This window comes from Symphalangus syndactylus, chromosome 18 (genome assembly GCF_028878055.3).
Source record: "Symphalangus syndactylus isolate Jambi chromosome 18, NHGRI_mSymSyn1-v2.1_pri, whole genome shotgun sequence".
Classification (NCBI taxonomy): domain Eukaryota; kingdom Metazoa; phylum Chordata; class Mammalia; order Primates; family Hylobatidae; genus Symphalangus; species Symphalangus syndactylus.
This window is the reverse complement of record NC_072440.2, coordinates 13,888,013-13,908,568: the sequence shown is the minus strand read 5'-3', so window position 1 is coordinate 13,908,568 and position 20,556 is coordinate 13,888,013. Positions and strand designations below refer to the sequence as shown.

Genomic DNA, 20,556 nt, shown 5'->3' with positions numbered 1-20,556 from the left:
TCACACTTCCTTGACTTACATGTTTTTGCACTTTGGATACTAATTTTGGAAGAAGACAAAAATGCCTTTTCTGCCTTGGGCTTCAGTGCCTCTTCTGTTAGGTTGTCAGGTCAGTGGCTACTCCAAGAATCTGCTCCGTGTGAAATACTTGACTATCATATTTTGTTCCTGAAGTAGTATGCCTGAATCCTGGGGCTGCAGGGGGCTGAGCAGGACCCATCACCCCAGCTGCAACCAGTGCCCCTGTTTGAGGGAGACACCTGGCAGCCCTTCATCTCCAAGAGGGCTTTTCTTCAGTCTCATTCTTTCTGTGCTCCACTTGCCTTATATATAAAGCAGGCATTGTGTAAGTTTGTATTCTACAGAAATTAGCTACCAAACACTTTAAGGGTGGGTTGCTATTAAAATACCATGATAACAGTATTTTCACAAAACGTGATAGAAATGTTGCCCTCCAACCCCAAGATGAACATGATTAAAATCCACTCTTTGATCCCATCCACATGGGAATTCTGGTGTTTCGTTGTCATGGACCTTTTATTTATGCAGTTGAGCCTCCTTGCCTGGGTTGCATTTATATCGGTTTACTTTCATCTAATCTCTCAAACCCTAAAAAGCCCTGAGTCGGGAAACCACACCAAGAACAGGAGGCAAAAACACACCCTGTGAGTCGCTGCAGTGCCGCCATGGCCCCACCCACGTGGTGAATGAGAGATAGCATGCTTACATTTGTTCATTTAGCAAACATTTCCCAGCATCACGCTAGGGACAGAGCACAGAGAAGTGAGTACCATTGGTCTTGTTGCGAGGAGTTCACAGTACATTAGGGCATACAGAAATATAAACAAACAGTCATAGCTTACATAGTTTCAATAAGGCCAGACACAGTGGCTGTAGTCCCAGCTATTCGGGAGGCTGAGGCAAGAGGATCACTTGAGCCTAGGCTTTCAAGACACAATTTCAATAAATATGTATTGAACGTCCACTTTGTGCTGGGAACTAGACTCGGTGCTAGGATATCGAAGTCATGTGGATCCTGCCCTCAAGGAGCTCACAGACTCATCAGCAGATGAGTAGAGTGCGGTGTGATGAGAACTGTTAAAAAAGAGAGAGAGAATGCACTGGAAACAGACAGCAGGTGCACCTAATCTAAGCAAGTGACGAGGGGTAGCTAACACAGGGAAGGCTTCCGGGAGACTGTGATACTTGCTGAGTCTCGAAGGCTAAGTGTGCCCCATGAGAAAGGAAGCAGCAGTGAGGGAAGCACATCCCAGGTCAGGGATTCGTGTGTGCGGAGACAGAGGGGAGGCCAGCGTTGCAACATTGCCAGAGGTTGAGAGATGAGGGTGCCTGGCAGGAGAGGTGGGTAGGGGCCGTCTGGGGGGGTCTCGCGTGCCCTGGAGTGGAGCACTTTGATAGTCCCTTTCCTCCAGAGACATCCTGCGTTTGCTGCTGGCAGTGACGGTGCTGGCACTAGACTCTTCAGTTTCTGAGCCAACCACCCCTCTGATCTCAGGAGCTCTGAATGCATTATTGGGGATTTCAGCTTTCCTACTTTAATTATATTTAAGTGAATAACCAGGACATTTCAGAAAGAAGTGTTATGTTTCTTTCATTTACCATTAAAGAGTTATGAACAAAAATTCCCCAGTCTTATACACATATTTCATGCTCCTTGAGTCAGTTCTCCTTGTAATCACTGACTCCTCCTTTTCCTACAAAAAGTGAGAAAATGAATTTGTATATTGACAGTGACATCCTGGGTGTGAAATTCAAATAATTCATTGTTGAGAAATTGACGAATATGTTGGAAGTGCTTGATACCGAGGCTCATTATCTTTATTCTCTATACTGGCACAAAGTGGGGGTTCAGTGATCGTGGAAAAGAGGCGGATATTCAAATTTAGGTTTTCTGCATTTGAATATTTGAATAGGTTCTGTCTCCAGAAAAGAAATGCAGCCATATAAAGGACCTGGACTTTGTCATGAGAGAATGACAGATAAATGACAAAATAAGAACTTTTTCCCCACCATAGACAGATGACTGATTATAGAACCAGCATTAGCTGGGCACTGACAGTCCTTTTCTCTGCCATCTGGAAAAGGTCAGTCATTTATACCCACCAGTGGTTTTGATGCTAAACCTCCAAAGACCAGCAGGTCATTCACTCAGCACATGTTGGTTGATCCTTTGCTTTGTGCCAGGCTCCATGTCGAGGCCCAAGGCCCCAGGAACACACGACCGCAGCCACGGAGGAGCAGGGAAACAGACCAGGAGCTTAAAAGCTGTGAGTGGGGAAGCAAAGAGGACGCTGGGCCAGCTCACCCGGTGTGTATTGGAGGGACTAAGATGGAGCAACCTTTTTAAATACAAAACACTTCCTGAGCATACAGCTGCCTGTTTAGTACATTTCAGTTGTCTGACTTAATTGGACAGTCATTTTTACTGTTTTCTTTTGAGGCTGTTGAACTAGAGAGAGAAACTGTTGGACTCATTTTCTTTCCCAAATACTACAGGAAAGAGCACCAGCTTTGTGAGTGTTGAAGTTTTCGCCGTGTTCTCTTGCCATGTTGGGGGAGCTAGAAATGTCTCAGAACTGGCCACAGCGTTGCATAGGGGCGTTCAGGGCAAGATCAGAAGACTTGGCTCTTTAGCTCTAGGGTTTGATACCTTGTGGGGACACTGACTCCCTGGTTCTGGCATTGGCAATGCCTGAGTGGGAAGCATCTGATAATCATCAGGGGACAGGACTTGTTTGTCTTGATGCCTTTATCTGCTCATGGGCAGGGAGGTCTCTTTCTTTGGAAAAGTATTTGTTCCACCCTAGGTTCTTTGTTGTTCCCCCTGGATCAGGGTGCCAGGCCCAGTGGGGACACAGCCTCTCTTGGCAGTCTCTTATATATTACCCTGGATCCAACCACTGAAGACTGGTCCCTGCAGTAGTTTTTGTACAGTCCTTTATAGAACTACATATAATAGGTTAATGTTTGCATGAGGTTTACACGGCTCTTGGTGATTAAATCAAATGCCCTACTCAGTAATGTGGCGATGCTATCCCAGTTTTCGTAGGTTGTCTCTGGTCTCCTGCCAAGCGGAACGTGCCAGGTGAACACTTGGGCACAGTGAGCCCCGATGCTTTCAGGAGCCTGTGTATTCAAACTAAACACAGCAAATCCTTCAAAGGCCTTCCAGCTTCATCTTTAGAATACTGAATGCGGGAAATTCCATGGTGACTCCTAGGAAACAATTCTTGTTTCTAACTGGGCTCCCATTAAAACAAGATGTTTTTCCTGATTCTAACCTGACGTCTTTGTGACTGATTCTTTAGTGCTCCTCTTATTCTTTCCCTAGTGAGTCAGTAACATAATTATTCAACAAAGGAATGTGTGTGTGTGCACGCACACACGTTTGCCTGTGTGTGTGTTCTTGGGTTCATAAACTTCAGTTTGAGCTGCTCTAAGTCTTTGCTTCCTTGTTCATTCATTCAACAAATACTGAGTAAATATCTCTGGGTGCCAGTGGCTGGACATCACACACACATGCTGGATGTATATGTGCATATGCATGCGTTGCCTCTTTTTAATGTGTTTGCACTTTAGATGCATATTCATAGAATGCATCCTCAAGAAAACTTGTTAATTGATAGTGGGCGTTCCGTGTTTCTGTGCTCCTCTACTCCTTTTCTGATAATTCTTATGTGAAGTTATCAAACAGGAAAGTATGTTGTCACATTCCTTCACTCTGGCTCCAGTTCTGACCCAGTGGGTGATATATGCCATCCGAAACCTTACCGAAGACAACAGCCAAAACCAAGATTTGATTGCAAAGATGGAGGAACAGGGGCTGGCAGATGCATCCCTACTTAAAAAAGTGGGTTTTGAAGTTGAAAAGAAAGGCGACAAGTTGATCCTGAAATCTACTAGAGACACCCCTAAGCCAGTAAGTGCCCTCGAGGGAACTGTCTTTCCCTTTGGTTTGTAGAAAGCTGTTTCCACTTCCCCGTTGTTTCAAGCAGGAGGCTCTTTGTAAGAATGTGGATGGGAGAATTGTGCCCTCTGTAGTGGTTTACCAAGGAAAGCCGTAAAGATAGCTGCAGTTTTTTTGTTCTGGCTTTATGCTGCCATTTTCTTAAAAGAGATAAAATTTCAAACTCATTCTGGGTGAAAAATATGAAAGGCATATCAAAATTTATACATGGTCTAAAAGTAAGTTACTCATAGGAATTAGATTTTCTTTAAAAGATAGTTAATGTTCACTATAGTTTAAAAAACAAAACTCCTTGAATAATATTGCATGAATTGTTTTAGGTTTCTCTAAGTTATTTGTCATTACTGACCAAAGTTCTGGGTTTTTTCCCCTTTGTCTGATGAATCTTGTGAATAGATTTGTTATATCTGCAATTTTGTTTCTTTTTTCTTCTTAGTGAATGAACTACATCCAAATACCTGAATTTTTGGAATCTGTTTCATGGATTTTTCATCTTCTACATTATGTGAAATTGCAAGTGTTTGAAGATTTATAAGTACAAATTTGGGAACTTACAAATCTTTTAGGTAGTAGAGTTTAACGTGTATAAGCTAAAAGTGAAGTAACTGAGTATTCTCTTGTTTCCTTGCATTAATGTAACTGTGTGGTTTGCCTTTGTCCCCCTGGATAGAAAGTGCATTTGAAGAATATATTGTACTTACTGTGACAGCAGATAATAAACCAGTCTCTTGGAGGGCACAACCCTTATTTGACAAAACTTGGACGTTTGCTTGACTGTGTTTGTCCCTTCAGATGGCAAGTCAGCATCATTCTTTATATTCCTCTTCTCATTGGGTTTTCTGAACTCTGGCAGGCGGTTGAAGTAGTTTCTCACTGTGATTAATTCTAGCAATCTCTTTTCACCCCCTCTGCCTTTCCAAAACATTGACAAGACTCATTTCCAGTTAATTAATTCGAGAACCCTCCCTCTTCATTTTAGGTACTGGGCTGTCTTGTCACTGAGCCCTATCCCTTTGGAATGTGGCAGGGAGCGAGGTTGGTGAGAGAACATGTGGGCACTTAACTCTTCTTGTTCCAGTTCGTCCCAGAAGTAGACATCCCAGGACCCATTCTGTGTCAAGGTGAATGCCTGTGTCCTCCCCGGCTTCATGCCTCTGTCATGGGGGAAGGAATAGCTTATGTTCTGCTCTGGTGCAGTGCCATAGATTAAAGGTTCATTTCTATCTTCTTTGATTTAAAAAGCACCAGTCTCATAAAGGTGCCATTCAGTTTTAGCCGTGTCTTCATTGGAATTGCAAAAGTACTTTTAGGGAGCAGGAGTTTATTTGACATCTAGTTATCTGTCTGTCTGTTCATCTGTCTGTCTATCTGTCTGGTGTATGAGAGGTAGGACTGGATTAAATGACTCACTGAATCCAGATCATTCATATCATCAACAAAAGCTCTAGGGGGAGATCACGTTGTGAATGCTTAAAACATATTATCTTCTTCAACAGCCATATCGCTAAACTAATATATCCAGAGATTTTGCACAATTCATGTTGAACCTTCCAAAATAAAAACAATAAAGACCTGTCCAAAAGTTTTTACAAAAATACTGATTGCTCCCAAATAAAGTGCTTCTAAGCTTTGTGTAGACATACTTTAACTGATTTGTAAAAATAGCTTAAGCATGTTGAGAATGAAGTAAAAGTTTTCCCATGTGCTATCTAATGTACTCTGTGTAACTCTGAAGACACATCAGCTTCTAGGATTGCAGCAATTTATGAATAACATTTTTTCTCTCATTTATGACTTTCCATCAGTAAAGAAGCCATTGCAGAATTTAAAATTACACAGAGGAGTCATTCTCTCCTGGGACATAAAGAGTTAAAGCTCTGTCCTCTAAATAGAAGCCTGGCCAAAGGGAGAAAACAGTGGGAGTCCCTTTTCCCTTTTAACAAGTTTGCAATAGACACTTCTTTTTTTCCTGTCTCAATGGATGTGTGCACACCAGTGGAATCACACAAACTTGTCGGTATGAGCTATATAATAACAAACACAAATAAATAAAAGGGAGCCTTGTGAGAATACAGAATGGGGTAATGGTTATGTGTTTTCTAAGTAGGAAGTGTGGGGCTTGCATAGTGAAAACATGCTGATGACTGCATTGTGGCTGCCTTTGATTCCCTCGGATGGATTAATTCTTGAGCACAACAGCTTCCCTGTCCTCTACCGTGGACTCGGAGCTCCTGAGAACCTTGTTTTACATGCTATAGAGGATTAATCAGCACCTCAATCAGTCATTTAGAAGGAAGAAAAAAGCAGGCCAGCCTTACAAAATTTGTAAAGAGACAGAATGGTCACAGCAAGTTTTGTGACCATATTATTGCTTTCAAGAGCAAGCTGACAAAGCTTTTAGCTGGATTCACTTTAAAAGATAGAGGGGAAGGCTTCTCAGCTTGATACTGAGTCCAAGTATTTGCAGAGTGATTATTTTTTAATACTTTAACAATGGATGTGAAGATTTCAAAAATACTTATTTTTGCAATCTTAAAACAGTCTGCTCTCTGTAGCCACAGGTTCTGTATCCACAGATTGAACCAACTAGGGATTGAAAATACTCAGGAAAAATAAGATAGTAGTACAACAACAAAAAAAATACAAATTTTGAAATACAAGGTAACAACTATTTCCATAGCATTTACATTTTAGTAGGTGTTACAAGTAATCTGGAGATGATTTAAAGTATGTGGGAGAATGCGGGTAGTTTCTATGCAAATACTGTGAAGGTTCATGTCAGAGACTTGAGCATCCATACATAGATTTTGGCATCCAAGGGGGGTCCTGAAACCAATACTCCACAGATGTCAAGGGCCAACTTACTAAACTGTTAGGGTTTGTTAATATTTGTTCATTGTCCTCCTGCCCCAGCCATGTAAGACATGCCTGCTTCCTCCTCTGCCATGATCCTACGTTTCCTGAGGCCTCCCCAGCCATCCTTCCTGTAGAGCCCGCGGAGCCATGAGCCAGTTAAACCTCTTTTCTGTATAAATTATCCAGTCTCAGGGAGTTCTGTATAGCAATACGAGAACGCACTAATACAACGTCCTGATTTTGTGGTTCTGTTTTTGTTTTTGTTTTTAGGAGCTAACATTGAGATGCATTTTTTTGTTGTTGTTCACTAACTTCACAATCTAAGCATAGGGCTTTGGAAACTGCTAAAACATGTCATTTGCAAAATAGGATATAGAAAAAATGATTGAGATGATTTGGGCTACCAATTAATACGTCTTTAAATCAAAATTTTTTTTATTGTGCATCTTACATCCATTCTCTTTTGAAGTCATTCATGTGCTGCCCTGATAATACATGACATTTAAGTGTTATTTAAATGATTTTTTTTTTCGAGACAGAGTCTTGCTCTGTCACCCAAGCTGGAGTGCAGTGGCACGATCTCAGTTCACTGCAACCTCTGCTTCCCAGGTTCAAGCAGTTCTCCTGCCTCAGCCCCCTGAGTAGCTGGGATTATAATTTTTGTATTTTTAGTAGAGACAGGGTTTCACCATGTTTGCCAGGCTGGTCTCAAACTCCTAACCTCATGATCCGCCCTCCTCGGCCTCCCAAAATGCTGGGATTACAGGCATGAGCCACTGCGCCTGGTCTTAAAATGATTTTTTTACTGTCCTTTAATTTCTATCCTTGAATGAATAAACAAAGATGTTAGAACAAAAATGACAGTCTTTGCAGAAAGAAAACTTTTTAAAAAATCTTTCATCATCAGTGAGTTCTACAGATAAGTGCTTCACATGTGAAGCAGTAGAATTGAGGCAGAATTTTTAAATGCAGAAAAGTTGAGGAAGAATCTTGACTTTTAAGATTTAATATAAAACCAAGCCTGTGGGATGGGAGGGAACCAAAACAACAACAATAAAACGCCCTCTTGGTGCTGTCCAAGGTTCTGATCGCTTCAGCCATATTGGCTTGTCCACATAAAATCAATTAAAAACCTTGTTTTCAAAATTCAGATTTTTTTCTTGTGTCTGTATGACACAATATCTGTTTTCTTCTTTCCTACACACTTTATATATTTATTTATATTTTGAGGTCAAATATTATGTGATATTTTACAATATGAATTTGATTGACCATCCACAATATACATGAATTTTTAAGCTTTTGCTGTAAACATAGTGGTTATGGTATTAACTCATCCATCAGACTTTCCTTATCTCAACCAGAGACATTCCTGTCAGTGGAAATTAATTTTCATAGTTTTCCATAATTATTTATTCTTGCTTAAATTAGAAACATTATATTAAATGTTTCTTTTTGTTTAAACAATGTCATATACATTATTCATTTACCCACAAATTTCTATGCTTATTTCACATCATTGAAGCAAGGGCTTAGGCAATTTTTATCATACGGATTTAATTTTTTCACCACTTTGTAAAGTGTATTGGCCAAGAATATCAGCTCTGAAGCTAGAATTCCTGGGTTCCAGTCCCTGCTCTTTCTCCTGCTTACCCATGGGCAGGTTCCATAAGCTCTGGGTGTCTCCATTTTCTCACTGTCAGCCCCACTGAAAATGCGGCTCATAATACCACCTGCCTGATCAGAGCACATGACAGCACAAGCAAGTGGTTGTGTGTGAAGTGCTTAGTCCTGGTATTAATCCCATTATATGAATGAGGAAGTTGAGTCACAGAGAAGTTATGCCCAAGGATACACAGCAGTTAATGCTTAGTGATTAATTGCTATAGTTAATTGGAAGAGAATGAATGAGAAAAAAATAGATAGCTTCTTTTCCCAGAATCATGGAAAATTAATGTAGCAAAAATGCCTGGACTATGGTTTTGGACGTTGTATTAGTGCATTCTCGCATTGCTATACAGAACTCCCTGAGATTGGGTAATTTATAAAGAAAAGAGGTTTAACTGGCTCATGGCTCTGCAGGCTATACAGGAAGTATGGCTGGGGAGGCCTCAGGAAACTTAGGATCATGGCAGAAGGGGAAGCAGGCACGTCTTACATGGCTGGAGCAGGAGGAAGAGAGTGAGGGTGGTGGGGAAGTGCTACACACTTTTAACCAGATCTCGTGAGAACTCACTATCATGAGAACAGCAAGGGTGAAATCCACCCACATGATCTAGTCACCTCCCATCAGGACATAGGGGATTACAGTTGGACATGAAAATTGGGCAGGGGCACAAATCCAAACCATATCAGATGTAGAGCAAGGAGAGTGCTATGGGGAGAACATAGGCTTGCAATTAGAAAAACCCAAGTTCGAGTCTCAACTTCACTTGCCAGCTGTGTGGCCTTGAGCAAGTTACTTAACCACTCTGAGCCTAAGTTTCCCCCTCGAGGACTGTACCACGCACTGGGGATACAACAGTGAACAAGACAGACATGGCCTCTGCTCTCATAAAGATTATCTTCTGGTGAGGGTGACAGAAAGTTATTAATAAGTGAACAAATACATAAAACGAGAGCATTGCATATTGCAGTAAGTGCCATGAAGAAAATAGGCAAGTTGATGGTAACTGGGGTGTTCTTTTTGAGTAGAAGCCAGAAGATTGAAAAGGTGCCAGCTGTGCAAAGAATCAGAGAGAAGTATTCTGGAAGACGAGGGAGCAGCAAGTGCAGAGGCCCAAAAATTGGAAAAGCTTCACCTGTTCAGGGACCAGGAGGGTGGCCAGTGGGCCCAGTGCCTGGTGGCCATGGGAGAACATCATGAGACCAAGTCAGAGGGGTCAGCAGGAATCAGATCATGCAGGGTCTTCAAGGCCATGGGAGGAATTTGAATTTTGCTTGAAGCTATTGAGCCATTTTTAGCAGAGGAGTGCGAAGATTCTGCTTGCACTTTTAATTATAGGATTTTTTTATTATTATTATACTTTAAGTTTTAGGGTACATGTGCACAATGTGCAGGTAAGTTACATATGTATACATGTGCCATGTTGCTGTCTGCTTGCACTTTTAAATGACTACTCTTGCTGCAGTGTGGAAAATGGAGAGGAGAAAGAATGAAAGTAGAGAAATTGCGTATGGGGCTGTTGATGACAGTGATCTAGACAAGCATGGTGGCAATGGAATTGGAGAGAAAGACTTGTGTTGGAACTATGTGTCTGAGAGAGGATCTGTAGGACCAGCTGAGGGTGGGGTGCATGAAGTCCACAAGAGTAGCTCCTGAGATCTGTTGAACAGCTGGGTGGATGATTGTCCATTCACTGTGGTGGAAAAGTTGAATGTGAAGATTAGTTCTTGTGTATGTTTTATTTGTGGCAAAGAGAATCCAGAATTCTATTTTGGGCAAATGAAGTTTGAGATACTTTTGAGACATCCAAGTGGTGATGATTTTAAAAAGTAATTGGACCTGTAAACTAGGGCTCAGAAGACAGATCAGTACTGGAAATAGATATTTGGAATCATTGGTTTTATGTATAGATGATAAGAAGCCATGGAAATCAATGAGATTATCTAGGGTGAGGTTGTAGAAAGACTAGTGAAGGAGGCCTGCTGTCAACATGTGGCCCACAGTCTAAACTTGCTCTCGACATTAGAGCATGAAGCTCCTCAATATGTTAGAGACCCCTCAAAAAATTTTTAATGGCTTTATCACAAAAATGTACCATAATAGACTTGAGCATTCCCTTCTGTTTTTTATATATTTATGTATTGGTGGGGAGGGGGTCTTGCTCTATCACACAGGCTGAAATTTAATGCCACAACCACGGTTCCCTGCAGCCTTGAACTCCTGGGCTCAATTGATCCTCCCACTTCAGCCTCCTGAGTACTTGGGTCTACAGGCGTGAGCCACTGCACCCGGCTACCATTCCCTTCTTGTTAGACATTTTATTTTCTGCTTCTTATCATTAGAAATGCTACAGTGAACATCTCAGGGCATAAAGCCATATCTTCTGGGTTTTTCTGATTTCTTATCCACAGCATACTGTGGGAGGTCAAGGAAGGAAGATAAGGGGTTAAAGAAGATTTGTCTCAGAAAAGTAATCATATTAGAAAAGAAAAGGCACTTCCAAATCTGGTGGTGATTGACTAGGTAGTTCTGACCAAACCCCTCTGAAGGCAGCTGAAACACAGGTCAGAATAGTTTCAGCTACTGTTTAAAGGTACCTGGGAGCTAGCAAGACACAGCAAGGAATTTATAGGGCCAGGGTCTGGGAGTGAAAAGAGGCCCAGGAAGACAAGTGTATTTGGGTTGCTATTTCCTCTGAGAGTATTTTTACTTCAGAGGAGGAGGCAGAGTGGCTAAGGGGCCAAGGAGTGCTTATGAGAGTCCTGGGAGCCAAGGCGGTGCGATGCTGTCCTGGTGAACCTCCATTGCTACAGGTGGGGACCCAGTGGGCTGAGTCAGAAGAGTCGCAGTGAACCGGAAGTAGTTCTTCCTAGAGACCACATTCGATTTCCAACCATTTCCACCCCAGAAACTGAACTAAAGTTCCCCTTGTGTGCTATGACGTGTGATGTCAGTGATGCACTACATCCTAGAGTACTGCTCACCCAGGCGTCTAGCAACAGAAATCTCAGGAAAACGGCTCTACCCTTGGTCTTACATTATTTGTATAATTTTTCATACACGTTGTCTCAAAAATAGGAGGTGACAAGACAACACGATATGAAAGTCAAAAGAAACGATAACGAATAGAAACAAACGTAGAGGGGCTCCTGATAGTGGAGTCTTCAGGCAGGAATTTCAAATAACTTTATTCAGTATGTTTAAAGAGACAAAGGACAATATTGGAAATGTCAGCAAAAGAAGGGACACATTGTGACAGGGGGATCAAATGAAAATTCTTGAACTAGAAAAATATAACCAAAATTAAGAAATCAGTGGATGAGTTTAGCCACAAAAAAGATAAATAGCAAATGGAAGGAAAATAGCTCAGTTGAAAACATCCAGAAGGGATCACTAAGACACCAAATGATGAAAAATATAGATGATAGAGTAAAAGACATATAGGATACAGTGAAAGGTTCTGATATCCCTATTTAGGGTCTAAGAAGAGAGGAAAAAATGGGTGCTTTAGTTTTTAGTAATAATACCCAAAAGTCACCACCAAACCTTGGGGTTTGAATGTTACCAAGAAAGCAGAGTATTGAGAGAAAATTCACATGAGCATCACTTAGCCCAGAGAGGTGATTCTTTTAGTTCCTTCAATAAGCCAAGCAGTAATCGTGAGCAAGCAGAAGAGAGGGTCACCATTTCCCGAGGTTGGTCAGTCTTTTTCTCTCTCTCTTTTTGCCTTAGTCTCACTTGCAGGTTTCTTGCCCCAGCCAGCATGTCTAGTGACCACCACTTAGAGACTTCTCATCCCAGTCTGCATAAGGGGCTGGAGTCAATATGTGGTTGGCATGCAGTGCTCTCTCAGCCAGCTCGGTGCATTCTAAAGAGACTCAGGTGGTCAGCGCTCGCTCGATCCTCCACGTGCTCTGACAGGCTGGGCTTTGACTGGGTATCTGGGCACTTAGTGTGCTTCTTATCCTATAAGCGCACAATTGCATTGTTCTGACTGGTTATGCCCACACTAACCTCCTCCGTTACATCATGGGTTAAGGGAGTTATTTGCAGCTTATGAGTATAGCAGGGATTTATGTCTTTGGGTAGAATAACTATGTTTTATCTCAACACACACAACCTCTCACAAACAACATATGCTTATCGCAACAGGGCACACATTTACGATTTTGGCAGGTGTTTGAGTAGTAACATGATTTTCACCTCTTCTAGAGACATTCTGTAGTGCATTTGAAGGGAAACATGTTTACAAGCAAAAGGACATTTTGGTGGTTGTTATGGGCTGAATTGTGTCCCCCCAAAATTCATATAATGAAGTCCTAACCTCAGAATGTGACCATATTTGGAGCCAAGGTTTTTAAAGAACTAAGTTAAAATAAAGTCATTAGGGTGGACCCTAATCCAGTATAACTGCTGTTCTTTTATAAAAAGAGGAAGTTTGGACACAGATACAGAGGGAAGACCATGAGACGACGACACAGGGAGACAACAATAATCTATAAGCCAGGGAGTGAGGCCTCAGAAGAGAGAATAAATTTCTGTTGTTTAAGCTGCTCAGTGTGTGGTACTTTGTATGGCAGCCCTGGCAAACTAATAAATGGTAGGAACCTTGCTTGCCAGTGTGTTTGAAACACAGCAAATATACCTAATGTCCTTTGTAATGGAGGATAAGGCATGCGCCACAAAGATTTGTTTCACACATCACAATGGGGCAGAAGCAATTTTGGAGAGATGCTAGCTAAGAATCTTCCAAAACTGAGACAGACATCAAGCCACAGATTCAAGAATCCCAGTGAACCCCAAGAAGAATAAATAAAAGAAAACAACACATTGCAAAACCACTGAAAATCAGTGACAAATATTTAATCTCTAAAGCAGCTTGAAAAATGGGGACAGCAACTTCTGAGATGACTCCTATGATTTTACCTCATGCCTTCTGTGATCCTCTCCTCTTGAGCATGGGCTGAACCTACTAAATTGCCTCTAATAGAATATGGTAAGAGTAATGGATGTCACTTGCATGATTAGATTTTTAAAAACTGGAACTTCCATCTTATTGGCACTCTTGCCCTCTCACTTGCTCACTCTGATGAAGTGAGCTACCATGTTGTGAGATGCTCACGTGGCAAGGAATTGAGGAAGGCCTCCAGCCACCATCTTATGAGGAACAGCCACCTGAATGGTCCAGGAGGCCAGACCCTGCCCAGCCAGCCCTTCAGATGACCACATCCTTATGCAAGACCCAGAGCTGGAGAAACCAGCTAAGCTGCATCTGTATTCTTGCTTCACAGGAACTGACAGATGTTCTTATTGTAGGCCCTTGAGTTTTGGGATAATTTGTTATACAGCAGTAGTTAACTTACACAAGAAATAACACAGGTTACCTTCAGAGGAGTAAATATTAGACTGACAGCTGACTTACCAACAGAAATATGTAAGCCAGAAGGAAATAGAATGCTATCTTTGAAGGGTTGAAAGTAAATAATTGCCAACCTAGAATTCTATATTCCTGCCCTGCCCTCTTGCAAAAAGAAAAAAAAATGAAAAATGAAAAGGGAATAAAGATATTTTAGATAAACTCTAGTGAATCATTGCCAGCAGACTTTCACTAATAGAAATGCTAACGGGTATACTTGAGACAGGAAAAAAAAAAAAGTGTCAGGGAAGATGTAGTTTCAGAAAAGAATAGAGAGCAAGATAAGGGTGATTATATCAGTATGGAGCATAGCCTTAAAGTATATTCAGCAAAAACTGACAAGAGGAAAAGTAGAGAAATCCACAATCACAGTGGAAATTTTTAATAAATTTCTCTTAGTAAGTGCTAGAATAAGCAGACAAAAATAATATCTAAGGATATTAAATATTTGAACAATGCAGTTAGGGTCAGCCTTAGTAGACATATTGAACCCTGAACCCAGTAACTTTGAAAGCATGGAAAAGTCAACCTCATGCATTAACATAAATCCAAAGACCCTAAACATGATATTAACAAACTATATATTTTAGGGATGTAAGATTGGTACAACATTTTTTAAAAGTCAGTAGCTGGGCACAGTGGTACGTGCCTATAGTATCAGCTACTCCGGAGGCTATGGTGGGAGGATCACTTGAGCCCAGGAGTAAAAGACCAGCCTGGGCAAAATAGCGAGATCATGTCTTTAAAAAATAAATTTAAAAATTAAAAAAAAAATGTTAAAGTCAAATTAGAAAACCACCATATTAATAAAACAAAATCATTATCAACTAGTACAGGGAAAAAAGTATAATAAAATTCAACATTCAATTGTGATAGTAAAAATAAACTTAGCAAATTTGGGGTAGAAGAGAACTTTCTTATTCTGAAGAATACCTGCAAAAACCCCTACAGCAAACGTTGGACTGGTTGAAGAAATGTTGAAGATTTTCTTTTTGCTATTAAGAACAAGGCAAAAGTCAATCACAATTCACTGCTTACATTTATCCTTATGTTGGAAAGGTGAAATAGCCAATGAAATGCAGGGGGAAAAAGGGAGGTGGAGGGGTAATCATGGGAAAAGAACTAAAACAGTAGGATTGTTTATATAGCTAATGCAAAAAAAAGTCTGCATAAGTTGTTAGAATGAATAAATGAATACAGCAAGGTTGCTGGATACAAGTTTAATATACAAAAGTTCATTGAATTTCTACATACTAGCAACAGAGAGTTAGGAAATAAATTTTTTTAATAAATTCTAAAGTGTATAACAAAATGCAATAACAACAAAACCAAGAATAGCCAAGATATTCTGAATGAAGAACCAAGTGGAGAAGTTGCTCTAGTAAATATCAAAACTATTAAAAGCAAGCTTAGTTAAAAGAATATTGTACTAGCACCCAGGTAGATAAGTAGATCACAGAATAGTGTCCAGAAACAGACACATATATGGGCACAATATGTTTTAAAAGGTAGCACTGCAGCGCATGGGGTGGCGGGCAAAGGGGAAGGTGGTCGTTTCAACAAATCACACTGGGACCACTGAATATTGGGGGCTTGGAGCAAGGATAAGTGACCCTTCCCTTATACCATATAAGAATATCAATTCCTAGATGGATTGTAGATCTGACAAAATGCTAAATGACATTCAGCAAGATGCTAAAACTTAAAGGAAATAGAGTCTCATGAGTATATAGGGTAAAATTTTTTTTATTATCATTATACTTTAAGTTTTAGCGTACATGTGCACAATGTGCAGGTTTGTTACATATGTATACATGTGCCATGTTGGTGTGCTACACCCATTAACTCGTCATTTAGCATTAGGTATATCTCCTAATGCTATCACTCCCCCTTCCCCACACCCCACAACAGTCCCTGGTGTGTGATGTTCCCCTTTCTGTGTCCATGTGTTCTCATTGTTCAATTCCCACCTATGAGTGAGAACATGCGGTGTTTGGTTTTTTGTCCTTGTGATAGTTTGCTGAGAATGATGGTTTCCAGATTCATCCATGTCCCTACAAAGGACATGAACTCATCATTTTTATGGCTGCATAGTATTCCATGGTGTATATGTGCCACATTTTCTTAATCCAGTCTATCGTTGTTGGACATTTGGGTTGGTTCCAAGTCTTTGCTATTGTGAATAGTGCTGCTATAAACATACATGTGCATGTGTCTTTATAGCAGCATGATTTATAATCCTTTGGGTATATACTCAGTAATGGGATGGCTGGGTCAAATGGTATTTCTAGTTCTAGATCCCTGAGGAATCGCCACATTGACTTCCACAATGGTTGAACTAGTTTACAGTCCCACCAACAGTGTAAAAGTGTTCCTATTTCTCCACATCCCCTCCAGCACCTGTTGTTTCCTGACTTTTAATGATTGCCATTCTAACTGGTGTGAGATGGTATCTCATTGTGGTTTTGATTTGCATTTCTCTGATGGCCAGTGATGGTGAACATTTTTTCATGTGTTTTTTGGCTCCATAAATGTCTTCTTTTGAGAAGTGTCTGCTCATATCCTTTGCCCACTTTTTGATGGGGTTGTTTGTTTTTTTTCTTGTAAATTTGTTTGAGTTCATTAACCAAAACAGCATGGTACTGGTACCAAAACAGAGATATAGACCAATGGAACAGAACAGAGCCCTCAGAAATAATGCCGCATATCTACAACTATCTGATCTTTGACAAACCTGACAAAAACAAGCAATGGGGGAAGGATTCCCTATTTAATAAATGGTGCTGGGAAAACTGGCTAGCCATATGTAGAAAGCTGAAACTGGATCCCTTCGTTACACCTTATACAAAAATTAATTCAAGATGGATTAAAGACTTACATGTTATACCTAAAACCATAAAAACCCTAGAAGAAAACCTAGGCAATACCATTCAGGACATAGGCATGGGCAAGGACTTCATGTCTAAAACACCAAAAGCAATGGCAACAAAAGCCAAAATTAACAAATGGGATCTAATTAAACTAAAGAGCTTCTGCACAGCAAAAGAAACTACCATCAGAGTGAACAGGCAACCTACAGAATGGGAGAAAATTTTTGCAACCTACTCATCTGACAAAGGACTAATATCCAGAATCTGCAATGAACTCAAACAAATTTACAAGAAAATTTTTAAAGTATGTTAGAAAAGCCCCTAAAATGGACTTCATAAAAAAATTACAAGAAACACCATTAAGAGAGTGATTTCTCCAGAGAAGTCAATAGGAATATATGTAAAATAAGGAACTGGCTCACAAACCATGTAGACCAAAGTCCCACAATCTACTGTCTGCAAACTGAGGACCAGGAAAGCAGTGGTGTAAATTCCAATTTGCGTCCAAAGGCAGAGAACCAGGAGAGCCAGTGGTATAAGTCCCAGTCCATGGGCAGAAGACCAATGTTTCAGTTCAAGCAGCAGGCAGAGACAGCATTTAACGTTCCTCTGCCTTGTTCTTTTCAGGCCGTCAGCATATGGGATGAAGCCAACCCACCCTGGGGAGGACTGTCTGCATTATTCCGTCCAGATGCCAAACTGTTCTGGAAACACCCTCATCGACACACCCAGAAATAATGTGTAACCAGATATCTGGGCATCCTATGGCCCAGTCACGTTGACACATAAAATTAACCATCACAAGTTCACCCTTTGTCAACTTGGCACCCATACCTGTCTCCATAAACCATACTTCTCCAAATGAAGACAATAACAAAGTCATAATTCTGCCTAAATGATACACGCATCCCGAGTACAAGTGAAAAGGCAGTAACCCCTTCACCCGAAGAGGAAATGGAGTCCTGAAGTGTTTATTCCTCTCCTTGATATCCTATAACTTAAATACTGTGATGTAAAATTAACAATACTTACTATACTGTAAAGTCAGTACACCTCATGTTGCATGGTAAAGGAATAATCTAGGAAAGAAAATGAAGATACTTGCTATGCTTTATAGATTTACACCCACAAACATATTCATCATTAGATTAGTCATATGGTTGTAGCTGGTATTTATAACTGCCTTCTGCTACTGCATTGCATGTAGGGAAGGCAATTGTACCCAGAGCGTCTGTTTCAGTAAAGACAAAACGCTGTTCCTTCTGTGATGGGAGCAGTCCTTGTCATCTGCCTGCTACCAGGTAGCTGGCCAATCATCCTGGGGAATGGTGCCATATTGGCCTCAATGTTGGTCTCTGCTTCTGGCCAACTGGACGCTCTGTGGTAGTCAGGCAGCCTTGGTGGGTGGAATTCCATGTTGCTGAGCCCATGCATAGCCTCCATCACTGCCACCATGGCCACTTTGTTCATGAGCCCATTGGACAGTGACAGGAGTGGCTGGGAAAACAGGCTGCCTGGCATTCCCACAGTGGGCTATTCTCTCCACCAGATTTTTTAAAATCCTGCTTTGCTGAGGTCATCTTTTGGTGCACATTCTCATGGAAAATGAGTCCTAAGACTTCCTTGTCACCAACTTTTCAGTCATGCTCCTTCCAAGTCCCTGGCCACCCAGCCAGACCTTTGGCCACAGCTCATGAATTGGTAGATAATCACACATCTGGTCATCTCTCCTTCCAGGCACAGTGCACAACCAGATGCATTGCTTGAAGTTCTGCCCACTGGGAAGATTTCCCTTCACCAGTCTCCTTCAGGGGTGTCCCAGAAAGGGGCTGTCACACTACAGCTGTCCCATTTCAGGTGGTGCCTGTGAATCATGCAGAACCATCTGAGAACCAGGCCCAAGTCCTCTCTTCTGACAGCTGATCACAGGGAACTCTCTGAAGCCGTCACGCAGGCTTCAACACTTCTCTCTCTGGGAGAGAGAGGGCAAGGTAGCAGGAGTGGGGACCATGGGCATTTGGGCCACTTCTTCGTGTAATTTGTGCCTTCAGGGTCCGCTCAGACCCATTCACATATATGCCACTTTCGGTTGATGATGGAGCGCTGCTGTGCATGCCCAACTTTGTGGCTTGGTGGGTCAGATAACACCCAGGTCATGATGGGCAGCTCAGGTCACATGGTGACTTGATGGCCTCTGGTTAAGTGTTCTATCTGTGCTAAGGCCCAGCAGTAGGCCAAGGGCTGTTTCTCGAAAGGAGAGCAGGCATCTGTGGAAGGTGGTGGAGCCCTGCTCCCAAATCCCAAGAGCCTGTGCTGTGATTTACCTATGGGGCCTGCCACAGGCTCCATGCAGCGTCCCTGTCTGCCACTGACACCTCAGCACCACTGGATCTGCTGGGTCTTATGGCCTGAGTGGCAGAGAGCCTGCTGGAGAGCCTCCTCCTGCTCTGGGCCCCGCTCAGAGCCAGCAGCTTTTTTGGTTACTTGGTAAAAGGGCTAATACCCCCAGATGAGGACTATGTTGTCTCCAAAATCCAAAGAGGTCCACTAGGCATTGTGCCTCCTTTTTGGTTATAGGAGGGATCTGATTTAACAATTTATCCTTCACTTTAGAAGTGCTATCTTGACATGCCCCCACACAACTGGACCACTAGAAATTTCATTGAGGTAGAAGGCCCCTGAATTTTAGTTGGATTTCCTTCCCACCCCCTGACACACAAATGTCTGACTAGTAGGTCTACTGCTTTGCTACTTCCTGCTCACTAGGTTCAGTCAGCATCATTCATCAGTGTGGGTTCGTCTGATACCTGGTGGAAGGGAAAGGCAACCAGGATCCTTGTGAACTAAATTATGATGTAGATGGGAGGGTTGCTGTGTCCCTGAGGTAGGGCTGTGAGAGTGTATCATTGACCTTGCCAAGTGAAAGCACACCGCTCCCTATGGTCTTTACTAATAGATATCAGACAAGAACACTTGGCAGATCAGTAGCTGCCTGAAGGAGATGTGTTAATTTGCTCAAGCAGTGAAACCCTTTCTGGTAAAGCAGCTGCAATTGGAGTCACCGCCTTGAGTTTATGATAATCCACTGTCATTTTCTAAGATCCATCTAGTCTCTGCACAGGCAAATACGTGAGTTGAATGAATGAGGGTTTGGTGGGAGTCACCACCCCTGCCTCCTTCGGATCCTTCAGTGGTGGCACTCATCTCAGCAGTCCCTCCAGGAATGCAGTATTCCTTTCAGTTTACTATTTTCCCAGGTAAAGGCAGTTCTAGTGGCCTCCAGTTGGCCTTTTCCACTGTAACAGCCCTCATTCCACAGGTCAGGAAACCAGTATGGGGATTCTGCCAGCTGCTGGGTCAAACTATTCCAATTTTGCATCTGGAATTGGGAAGATAACCACAGGATGGGTTCAGGGACCTGCTGGGCCCACTGTGAGATGGACCTGACCTAAAATTCCATTGATCACCTGACCTCCATAAGCCCTGACTCTGACTAGTGGACCATGGTGACATTTTGGGTCTCCTGGAATCAGGGTCAGTTCAGAGCCACTGTCCAGCAGGGTCCACAAAAAGTCTGGTTATTTCCTTTTCCTCAGTGCACAGTTAACTCTGGTTAAAAAGACCTGGGAGAATTTTGTTTGTTTTTGAGGCCAGATTTTGCTCTGTTGCCCAGGTGGCATAATCTCAGCTCACTGCAACCTCCACCTCCCAGGCTCAAGCTATCCTCCCACCTTAGCCTCCTGAGTAGCTGGGATTCCAG

The 20,556-nt window shown here is 41.9% G+C and overlaps 1 protein-coding gene and 1 long non-coding RNA gene across 4 annotated transcripts in view; one reads left to right on the top strand and one right to left on the bottom strand.

Annotated features, from left to right (window-relative positions):
• The window catches only part of ATXN10 (ataxin 10), a 189,465-nt gene extending 171,860 nt beyond the window's left edge, over window positions 1–17,605 (top strand). For 2 of the 3 annotated variants that reach the window (XM_055253883.2, XM_055253884.2), the window contains 2 exons: window positions 3,753–3,940; window positions 4,425–4,745. In XM_055253883.2, coding sequence (XP_055109858.1) covers window positions 3,753–3,940; window positions 4,425–4,427 — 191 coding nt within the window. In that variant the 3' untranslated portion in view covers window positions 4,428–4,745. Of the gene's footprint in view, window positions 1–3,752; window positions 3,941–4,424; window positions 4,746–17,423 lie in introns of those variants that run through there. The other variant, XR_010117008.1, reaches the window with a different exon arrangement.
• Window positions 785–2,495, bottom strand: LOC129468390 (uncharacterized). The gene is made up of 2 exons (XR_008652638.2): window positions 2,125–2,495; window positions 785–1,095 (listed from the first exon to the last, which is right to left on the bottom strand). It is a non-coding gene; the product is annotated as an uncharacterized lncRNA (long non-coding RNA).
• Window positions 17,606–20,556: the final 2,951 nt, after the last annotated feature.